The sequence below is a fragment of the Arachis ipaensis genome, chromosome B8, assembly GCF_059453495.1.
Source record: "Arachis ipaensis isolate K30076 ecotype BB chromosome B8, ASM5945349v1, whole genome shotgun sequence".
Classification (NCBI taxonomy): domain Eukaryota; kingdom Viridiplantae; phylum Streptophyta; class Magnoliopsida; order Fabales; family Fabaceae; genus Arachis; species Arachis ipaensis.
The window spans coordinates 112550553-112561417 of NC_142443.1; the positions used below are offsets into that span (position 1 = coordinate 112550553).

Genomic DNA, 10865 nt, shown 5'->3' on the forward strand with positions numbered 1-10865 from the left:
AACTCTAAATTCAATAATTGGATATTTTTTTTCAAATGATATTCATCTTTTGTAGATATGTTAGTTTAATTTTTTTATTGTTAATTTTGTTAGTACTCAAATTTTTAATAGTAAAAAATAGCTATTTCAATATAAATATTCATATATTATCAGTAATATCTGCATGTGTCCTTTTGGTACAATTATATTATATGTATACGTTAAAATTAATTAATAAAATTAGTTATTTGTATATATATTATATATTAAAAATAAGTTAAATAATATATTTATTTATATAATAGATATTTGATTGATTAATTTTTTTTGTATATATAATATTTTTATTATTAATATTTATGACTATTGTATATTTGTAAATATTTATAATTTCGTATGAAAGTTAAATACATAATAGCTAAAATTTGAATTTAACTTTTAGAATCGTCTGATTTTATGATTTTAAAGAAAGATACTTAATTTTATAAATTTTATGCTAAACCAAATAATTTTACTATCTAAATCTTATTAAGATCTCATATTTTATTTATTTGACTTATTTTTTAATTTTACATACAATTTCGATGTTCTCTACCTATTATAAAGGTGTAATGTTGGATGAAAATAATTAATGCGACTTAGATGGATAAGATTCAGATACTTGTTTTTACTCTACACCTATGAATAAATATTTAAAGACAGTTTAAGTCCTGCCTAATCCTGTCCATTATCTGTTACAATGAAGTAGAGACTAAAAAGAAGATAAGAAGTACTAGTACATATATAATTAGAGAAGAATTTTAATTATATAGAAAATATCGGTATTTCAGTTATTTTAATTATTAATTTAAATTATAAAAATTATATATAATATATATTAATTAAAATCAACTGATAAAATAACTGAAATATAGGTATTTTGATATACTTAAAATTTTTCCTATAATTAAAGGGATGTAGCTAAGAATTAATCCAACGTGTCCCCACGCAGTTGCACATAGATAGGCACCATTCCAAAAGTTTCCCATGAGCATATAGGTTACGGCAAAGCTCCTAGTCTTTGGACCCCCTCACAACAGACAACTCATCACTCCCACAAACTACGTGTGACACTGGAACGCTAATTCCACCATCATCCCTTGTTCTTTTACTCTCTCTTTTGGGTTCTGATCAATCAATCAAACCTCACCCTTTGTCTTTTTTAGGTGACTTGTGTATACCCATAACCTTCTAGCCTCCTCTTTCCCTCCCCACTTCTGAATCATACAGCAATGGCATCTTCTTGGTCATTGATCAGAAGGTCTAGGACCTTAATTCATCACAAAAAAAAATTGGCCTTTTTAGGAATAGGATCAGCACCTACCTTTTCTTCATCTTGTTCATCACCATTTATGAAAAGGCCATGTGCAGCATCAGCGGCTTATATCAACAACAACTACTCATCAGCTCACCACCATTTCCGATTCTTGCGGCGGTTTGAGTCTACAAAAGCTGAGGCGGCACAATTGGAGTTGCAGCACTATGTCACCGATGACGATGATAACAACCAGGTAATGCATTAATTACTATACCAAATTATTATCATTAGAGTCAAAGAGTTAATTAATTTGGTTTATATATCTTGAGATACACAGAATGGGGAGAATGACATTGAAAGTTTGAAACACAAAAGATGCATGCACCCCCTCCCCCCTTTTTTGTCTATCTTATTGATGAGAAATATAAATAATTGGCTTAAATGTTATCTCTTTACACGTGTCGTGTCGCATCTCTATATGAGCTTTTGTAAAATAACAATTTCGGAAAATAAAGATTTTTTTTAAGATTTTGCTTCTGTTATCGTTTCAAATTATATGTTTTTTTGAGTCACCAAAAAAAAAATTATATGTTTTTGTGTAGTTACGGCTACGTTTCAACTGTTTTAAGATAATAACCAAACATCTTTGATTTTATAAGCTTGAATTATATTTTTTAAAAACAGATTATATTTGTAGTTAATTGTTATCTAACATATTGTATTTTACTAAAAATGTGAAATTCACTCTAGTTCTTTAATTAGATTAATAGACTAAATTAAATCATTGAGATCTATAAAGTTATGCCAAAAAAAGTTTTTTAACAGATTAAATTGAGTTTAAACATTTTTTATTAACTGAACTGGTGATACAAGGATTAATTCGATTCACCAATATAAACTTCAATTGGTTATCGGATCGAAACTGATTATTGAAATTGTGTCGTCTCTTTGAAAGAATTCATTTTTTGTTTATTGACTACTATGTAAGAGTTTTTATTATTTTTATTTCTATATATATTTTTTGGATAATTCAAGTACAAACTTGATCCAATCAGGGAGAAGAGTTCGTAAGATGGTTTACGATGATCAGTTTAGTTAATTAATTTCTTTAATTTTAACATAGCCATCAAAATTAATCAATCTCCCAAAAGCCAAAACTCACTAACAAAAGAATTATACGATCAATGCTGCCAAATAAAACTCATTCCCCACACCTATGGCACCTGCAATAATACCACCCACTCATGTGAAAAAATCACACCCTCATACAACTATATATAACATCATAACTACTCCTCTTTCAGTTCCACCTGTATTCAATTATTCCACTTTGAGTCTCTTTTCATTTGCACGTCCCACTTGAGAGCGTCAGTTTAAAATTATGTATGCTTTTGATACAATCCGTTTAGTGAGACCCATACGCACCAAGTGTCCTCTTTACTTCTTGCGTCTTTCATTTTGCTAAGGCTTTACTTTTCAAAAGGAGCTAACTTTCAAAAGATGATTTTTTAAAAGTTGTAGTATTTATGTTTGGTAAATCAAATTAAAAATTGTTTTTAATAATCACAAGTAACAACAATTGCATTTGATAAAATAACTTTTAAAATTTAAAAATACTATAATAGACATAAATGCAAGCATTAAATTTGAAAATTTGTTAAGATACGAGGTTATATTATAATTTTAAATTTTGAAAAGCACAAGCCAATTTTGAAAAGTTCTATCTTAGATACTTTTAAAAGTACCGCGATCTTTTAAAAGCTGTAAACACAAATACATAATCTTTTTTATTTACCAAACACAAAATGAGGAGCTTGAACTTTTAAAAAATACAAGTACCTCTTTAAAAAACTTTACCAAACCAAGCTTAATTATTTTAAAAGACTTTTTTACTCGTAAGAGGAGAAGAAGTTTGATCACAATATACAACAACAACCTCATAATATCACCTAGAACTATTCTCCTTTCCTACAATACAAACAGATTTAACCAACAAAGGATCCCCAATCATACCAACAAATAAAAAACTGATTAGTCACTTCATCCATGAATTTTCAGCCACAACAGTCCTAATTTTTACAGGTGTTACGAATAAATATATTTATTGATCTCATAATATTTAATGGGGGATGATGTTAAAAGCTTAATACTTTTAGTAAAAAAAAATTTAAAAATACTATTCGTACACCAAAATCAGTACTAATATATTTGTATATAAATAAAAGTGTGATTTAATTTATTTTCAATGTATATTTATATTCCAACATGTATATACTAATAACTGACTTTGGTGGTTGATTTTAATATACACTAGCATGGTCGAAAAAATGATTACTATTGATTCCAATTTAAAACAAATATAGGCGAAAAATATTAATCACATTTCATATATCTCATTTAATTAGACACCAAAAAATATATCTCATTTAATTAGGTACGTGTAACAGAGTTTTACATTTACCATAAATAGAAATTAAAGCCAAACAAGAATAGGTTACGTTAAATCACTAGATTTTTGGTATAAAACAAAAATATGTGAGAAAAATAAAATTAAATTTAAAGATATGGTTGGTTGAGTTTGAATTTTAACTTGATTCATCAATCCCCTATATTGATGAACGAATTTTTGGCTTTAAATTTGGAAAAGATAAAAAGGAATTGAAGCATTAACAGTTACATGTTAAAATTTCTGTAGATAGATCCAAGAACTGAAGAACATGATTTAAGTAAAAGTTACAAATCCAGAGAAAAACTTAAAACTGTATGGTATAAAACATTTTGAATAAAAGACAAAACAAGAATGTAAATTATAATTATTATATGGCCGCATCACTCTCTTGAAAGAAACAAGATTTCGGTTTTGTATACATATCAAAATGCCACTTTTGGTGTAATTTGGGGATGAAGATGATGCAATTCTATAGTTTGCTGTATTGCATTGTTCTGGTTGAAGTGTTGCTGTTGCTCCCTAGGGTCTTGAGAACATTTTGAGCCATATATATAAAAAATTAGAATAACGCTACGGTAAACAAGGAAGTTAGGTGAAGAATGAAGATTACAGTTTTTATAATAGAAAAAAAATAAAAAATAAAGATATTATGTGTAATGTACATTTTTTTTCAAAAATTAATTATAATTTTGATTCTTTACAGAATATTATTCTACACTAGAAAAATTTTTGAGAAACTAAAACAGATTAAGAACCGGTTTAAATATGTTTATAAATGACTTTTTTTTTTTACTTTTAGCTTATAAAAAGTTATAACATTAATGTTTGGTATAATTTTTTAGAATAATTTGTGATTTTTTAAAAAATTATTTAAAATATTTATAAAAAAATTAAAAAATATGACTTTTCTTACAATAAAATTTTTTTATTATTCTCTTTACAAAATAAAATAAGTATTTTTGTAATAAAAAATTAAATATGAAATAAATTATTTTTGATATAAATTCTTATATTTTAAATTTATTTTTTTTAAAAATTAATTATATTATTTAAGCAAATTTTGATAAATTTTTCTTTTTTAAAATTTGTTAAGAAAATAATAAAAGAAGTCAATTTTCTTATTAAATTCTGAAAAAGACTGATAAAAATAAAATTAAAAGCCCAGCCGGACCTAAAACTTACGTAGCTTACCCATATATAACTAAGTTAGGTACACCTAATAATTTCTTGGTTCAATATGATAGAGCTCACAACAGACGTCTCAATTGTTTGGATCATAAAGGTCTGAAAAAGGTCTATCTTATTGAATTTTTTGTATCATAAAATATATAATGTCTTCTTATCCACTATCTATCTATCCATCATGGAGATAGTGTTTAATATTTTCTAAATGACAAAAGAATATTTTTTATTTTTTAACTTTATCAAAATCTATTAAAATTATCTCTAATATTTAATTTAGTTTATTTTTAAACTTAATATTATAAAAAATAATCAATTTTATTTTTTCAATTCAAATTGTTAATTTTTATTTTTATTATTATTATATCTCTTTACAAGTGTCGTCGTCATTTCCACTACAACTAGTCTGCCAGTCTCATCAGGTCGTTTCCGTGACACACTATTAATTTTATTTTATCTCTTTATTAATTTTTATTTTTATTACATCTCTTTCATGGTTATCTCGTACTATTTTTTTTTATTGTGCCTTTGTCAATGAAAATTCGCTAGAATGTTCTTAAATCAATATTTTAATATTTAAATGGCACGTGATAATCCAACAAGAACAAAAATAGTAAACACGTGATAAAAACCTTATCTATAATAAAATTTTAAACAATTGAACATATTTCAAATATATTTATTATTATTATTATTATTATTATTATTATGAGGAGTGCTAGGGGGTCAGTAACTTTTGTGTTTTGTAACCATCAATTGGCCATTAATAATGTTTTTAATGGTGTGAGATTACATCTAATGGTGGGAGATCCCTCACTTTTCTTTTGATGGTTAAGTGTTGGCCACAAAACACAAAAGTTGCTGGTCCCCTAGACTTTTTCTATTATTATTATACTAAAATTAATTATTAAATTAATTAACAGTATAAAATATAATAAAATAAATCAAATAATATATTTATATATAAATATATAATATTTAATTTTTGATATCTACATTATATTTTCTAATTATTGATTGGGTATACCTGCTATGATATTATTGACAATTGAGTAGTGTGCACATGGAGAAGTACCAAACACCACTGATGTATGGAATTAAGGGATGAATATTTTTTTTTTCCCGAAATGAGGGATGAATATTAGATGTATATAACCTGTAAAATGGCAGTTAGCTTGGCATTAATATATTAATGGAGGGGAAGACTAGGAGAATATCATGCCATACTTTGAAGCTCTCGACTGCATATATTCCTCACAAAACCCTTGAACTTTGAATTGACTAATTTGATTCGATGGTTTTTAGTCTTTACCTAGTTGCTTTTTTAAATATCTGCTATATATTTTTTGTCTTTCTTTAATAAATCAGTTAAAGGGCAGCATTACTAACATATTATTTAGTGAAGTGTTTTTAGTATCCAGACAAGTCCAAAAATGCATGTAATTGTTTCAACTAGGCCTAAAAAATAGTATTCTATACCAGTCATGCCAAAAGAAAAGAAAACAAAACAATTTTAAAGCAGTTTCTAATGCGAAACAAATGGTCCTCCCAAGAATGTCATTTAAAAAAAAAAAAAAGAAAATACTAACATAAACTTCCTTACAAAGTTCATCAAAGCTTGAAAAGTAGCTGGCGCTTAGTTAAGCCAAATTAAATAAGATAATTATCCATTCTTTCAAGCCATGATGGGTTTTAAATGCTATTTTGTACCTGTTTGAAGGATCAACGAGGAATTGGTAATACCCTTTCTCATATCCAATTTGGAGAATATATGTGCTCTGTGTAGCTTGCATTGTAAGTCATCCACTGTCAGTATCAGAAATTTATCCTTAACTGTAATCGTATTCAATGCCCGACAATCGGTGCAAAACTGCTAAGTTCCATCCTTGTTCTTGAGCGATTAAAAGTTGGAGCAGGAGGCTAGCCAATCGATTTGTCAAATACTTAGGCATAAATTTGAATTAGATTAGTAATCTCATGCTTCAGTTCCTCAGGTTCATGATCAGTTGTTGGTGTCCTACCATCAGTTGTGCATTTCTGGTGTAAAGATGGTCGATAGAATTAGTATAAAAAAAAGTGCTGCATATGGTGTATTTATTTACTGCAAAGGAACCGTATAGTGTGGGTGTTTACCATTTTTCTGAAATCTTTTGTAACATAAGTTGATCACTCGCCATGCTTTTTATGGATTGCTTCTGCTGAGCATTGGTGTTTGTCACATTAGCATTATCTACTATCAATTAGTTAGTTAGCACAAGTGTATAAATAATTGTTTCATGTTATGGACTTTGTTTCTAGGAAGTTTTTCTTTATCCATCTATCCATCAGAGATTTACTAAAAGCTTTTCACTCTGTCAGGTCATTGATTTTCCTGGTGGGAAAGTTGCCTTCACTTCGGAGATGAGATTCGTTTCCGAGTCTATTCAGAAAAGGGTGCCTTGCTATAGAGTTCTTGATGACAATGGGATGCCCATGAAATACAGCAACTATGTACAGATCAGCAAAGAAATGGCTGTGAAGATGTACTCGGACATGGTCACTCTTCAAACTATGGACAGCATATTCTACGAAGTGCAGCGTCAAGGAAGAATTTCCTTCTACCTCACCTCAATGGGAGAAGAAGCTGTTAACATTGCATCTGCAGCTGCACTTTCTTTTGATGATATCATTCTGCCTCAGGTTTGTCTACCATCTTAAACTTGGTGTTCTCTACTGAAGCTCAACCTTTTTTTTTTCACAGTTTCTAGTATCATACTTTCTACTATTTTGAATCTCCTGTACATACAGGATCATTGAAATTCCAATGTACTTCAGCTCCTAATGGTTATAATTTCATAATTTATTAACTAAGTATTCACATTGAACTTCATATTCCTAGAAGATAGTCATAGATATTTTAATAACAAAAATATTACGTATACACCAAAAATCAACCACCAAATTAGTTATCATATATTTGTGTATAAGTACATGTATTATTTAATTAATTTCTAGTGTATATTTTGTATTTCGACATATATTCATGCAGGTAGTTGATTTAGTGGCTAATTTTTGATATAGATGTAACATAGTTAAAAAAAATGTTTCTGCACACAAAAAATCAGTCACGGTGTATTTGTGTATGTTTTAATAAAGCTTGCACATATTGGAGATGCATGTTTGTTGACACTGTAAATGTGTAATCTGTTGGAACTGCTAGTACCGGGAGCCAGGAGTGCTATTGTGGCGCGGTTTCACACTGCAACAATTTGTGGACCAGTTGTTTGGAAACACAAGTGATTTGGGAAAAGGCAGGCAGATGCCAATACACTACGGGTCTAACAAGCATAATTACTTCACAGTGTCGTCCCCCATTGCGTAAGAACAAATTAAAATCATTGCAATCAAATTGTTAATTGGTGGCATGCACTCTGAATAAATCTAATGTTATTTGGCAAGAAATTCAGGACACAGCTTCCTCAAGCAGTTGGTGCCGCCTACTCCCTTAAAATCGATGGCAAAAGTGCGTGTGCAGTCACTTATTGTGGCGACGGAGGCACCAGTGAGGTCTGTAAAAAGGATGGTCAACAATCTCTCATAAAATAAGTAATAATCGCTTTTTTTTTTTTTTTTGCTTCTCTTAAAATATTGCAGGGTGATTTCCATGCTGGTTTGAACTTTGCTGCAGTAATGGATGCCCCTGTTATTTTTATCTGCCGTAACAATGGATGGGCCATCAGTACACCAGTAGAAGAACAATTTCGAAGTACATTTTTTCACTTCTTTTCAAATTCTTCCAATTGTTTCTCTGAATTTGTTTTTCTGAAAAATGACTTACGTACCTCCAACGAGCTTAAATCCTATCAAGTTCAGGTCTGTATGGTGTTTTTTCCCCTCTAAATCTTTTCAAAATTATTTCTGGTGTTTTTTCCCCGCCTCTAGAACTAGTGTTTATAAAATTTGACATATTACTATTTTGCATCAATATTAATTATTATTTAAAATTTAAATATTGAAATTACATGTTTATTCCATAAATAAATAAGGTTAGTAAGATAACCTTAATCAAAAAATAATATTAGGCCAAAATAAAATTTTCTAGAATTTTTACAGCATGAATAAATTCTAAGTTATATATATATTAGCCCAAGATCCATCAAGATACAATATATTCTTCTCCCTGTTGAAGAATTTGCATCGAGTAAAATAGTTATAACACCTATAAGCTTATTTTATGCTTGTTTGGATAGGTGATGGAGTAGTAGTGAAAGGACAGGCTTATGGAATCTGGAGCATCAGAGTAGATGGAAATGATGCTCTTGCTGTTTATAGCGCAGTTCATACTGCTCGTGAAATTGCGATCAAAGAAAAAAGACCAGTTCTAATCGAGGTGGGGGTGATCTCCTTGCATGCTAAGATAATTTTGCATTTGTTTTATATCATAGCAGTTAAGTGTATGACAAATACTATACTAAATAACTTCCAGGCTCTCACTTATAGAGTAGGACACCACTCTACATCAGATGATTCAACCAAGTACCGGCCAATTGATGAGATTGAATATTGGAAGATGGAAAGAAATCCTGTGAATAGATTCAAAAGATGGGTTGAAAGGAATGGTTGGTGGAGTGATCACAATGAATCGGAGCTTAGAAGCAGCGTGAGGAAGCAGGTAATTATAATGGTACGAGCTCAAAAATGTATTTTTGTAATTCCAATACAAAGGAAAAGAATGGTAATCTTATCACGGCCTTATTATTGAAAGAATCACATTATGTTAATCTGACTCAAGTGCAAATGTATTGACCTCGAGTACAAGGAATATGGCTTTTCCGCTTTTCAAGTAAGTCATTACATTTGCCTTTGAGTCGGACTCTTGGCCTTCGTGATCTCCAAGGTTTGTATAATGTGATTCGTCTAGTAATCAAATCCTTGACCGCGGTAAGATTATTATTTTGTCCATTCATATTGGAATTACAAAAATACCTTCTTGAACTGCCATCTATAATTTTGCTAGTTCCACTTTAGACACACACCAAACTAGTTAGACAACTTTTTTTTTACTTAAAATTTCTTCCCTTCAGTTGATGCAAGCTATCCAGGTGGCAGAGAAAGCACAAAAACCTCAGCTCAGCGACCTATTCAACGACGTCTATGACCGACTACCATCGAACCTTGAGGAGCAAGAGAGATTACTTAGAGAAATTGTCAAGAAGCATCCAGAGGACTACCCTTCTGATGTCCCTTTGTAGTTTCAAATAAGGATTTGTACAAAGTTGGACCTCCAACCCCAAAAGAGTTAAAAAAAATTTAGGGGTCCTGGAGGTTTCTCTTGGTTTTATTATTATGTATTGATTTCAAACAGAAATCTAACCAGAAAGCAGAGTGAAGAATAAACCCTTTATTGAGTGTAAAATAAAATTGCAATTATCATAGATAGGCTCTTACATGCATTGCTATCAAAGCCACAAAGAAGGGGGGATGGGGAGGACTTTTAAAGTTTGTAACTCTTACATGCATCACTCTTATTCTTAAGAGCGTTTGTATTGGAGTATATTTTCGTATAGGGAGTGTTATATGAATAACTCCTTTAGTAAAAAATAAGAGAATATTAGAGTAAGCATTTGTTTGGGTGTTATTAAATTGTTAGACAAAAATATTTAAATAAAAAACCTTCTATATTTTAGTATGTTTGGCAAAATTTTAATAGTAAAAGATGTTTTCGTAAAGGTTTATCCAAACAAATTATATTCTTCCCTTTTTTTTATTTTGCCTTTTTTCCCTCTTTTTTCCAAAGGAAAAACATATAGAAAAAGAGAAATAAAAAAAGAGGAATGATAGGGACCAGTAACATTTGGGATTTATAGCCATCAAATAGCCATCAATGAGACTTTTAATGGTGTGAGATTAATGTGAGATTTCATCCATAGACTCACTTTTCTTTGATGGTTACATACTGGCCAGAATTTGATAAAATTG

At 29.6% G+C, this 10865-nt stretch overlaps 1 protein-coding gene across 1 annotated transcript; it reads left to right on the forward strand.

Moving 5' to 3' along the window:
* The first annotated feature begins 920 nt into the window (after positions 1-920).
* On the forward strand, positions 921-10319 carry LOC107613358 (2-oxoisovalerate dehydrogenase subunit alpha 2, mitochondrial-like). The gene is made up of 8 exons (XM_088496433.1): positions 921-1529; positions 7266-7586; positions 8107-8264; positions 8354-8453; positions 8541-8652; positions 9137-9276; positions 9373-9558; positions 9971-10319. The coding sequence occupies exons 1-8, from the start codon at positions 1251-1253 to the stop codon at positions 10136-10138; spliced, it is 1464 nt and encodes a 487-aa protein (XP_088352559.1). The 5' UTR covers positions 921-1250; the 3' UTR covers positions 10139-10319.
* Positions 10320-10865: the final 546 nt, after the last annotated feature.

Excerpts from the sequence above, each read along its gene's own strand:
- LOC107613358 (XM_088496433.1), top strand. The coding sequence starts at position 1,251 with ATGGCATCTTCTTGGTCATTGATCAGAAGGTCTAGGACCTTAATTCAT. Across the intron at positions 1,530-7,265 it reads ATGACGATGATAACAACCAG|GTCATTGATTTTCCTGGTGG; the intron begins GTAATGCATTAA and ends TCACTCTGTCAG. Across the intron at positions 9,277-9,372 it reads AAAGACCAGTTCTAATCGAG|GCTCTCACTTATAGAGTAGG; the intron begins GTGGGGGTGATC and ends AATAACTTCCAG.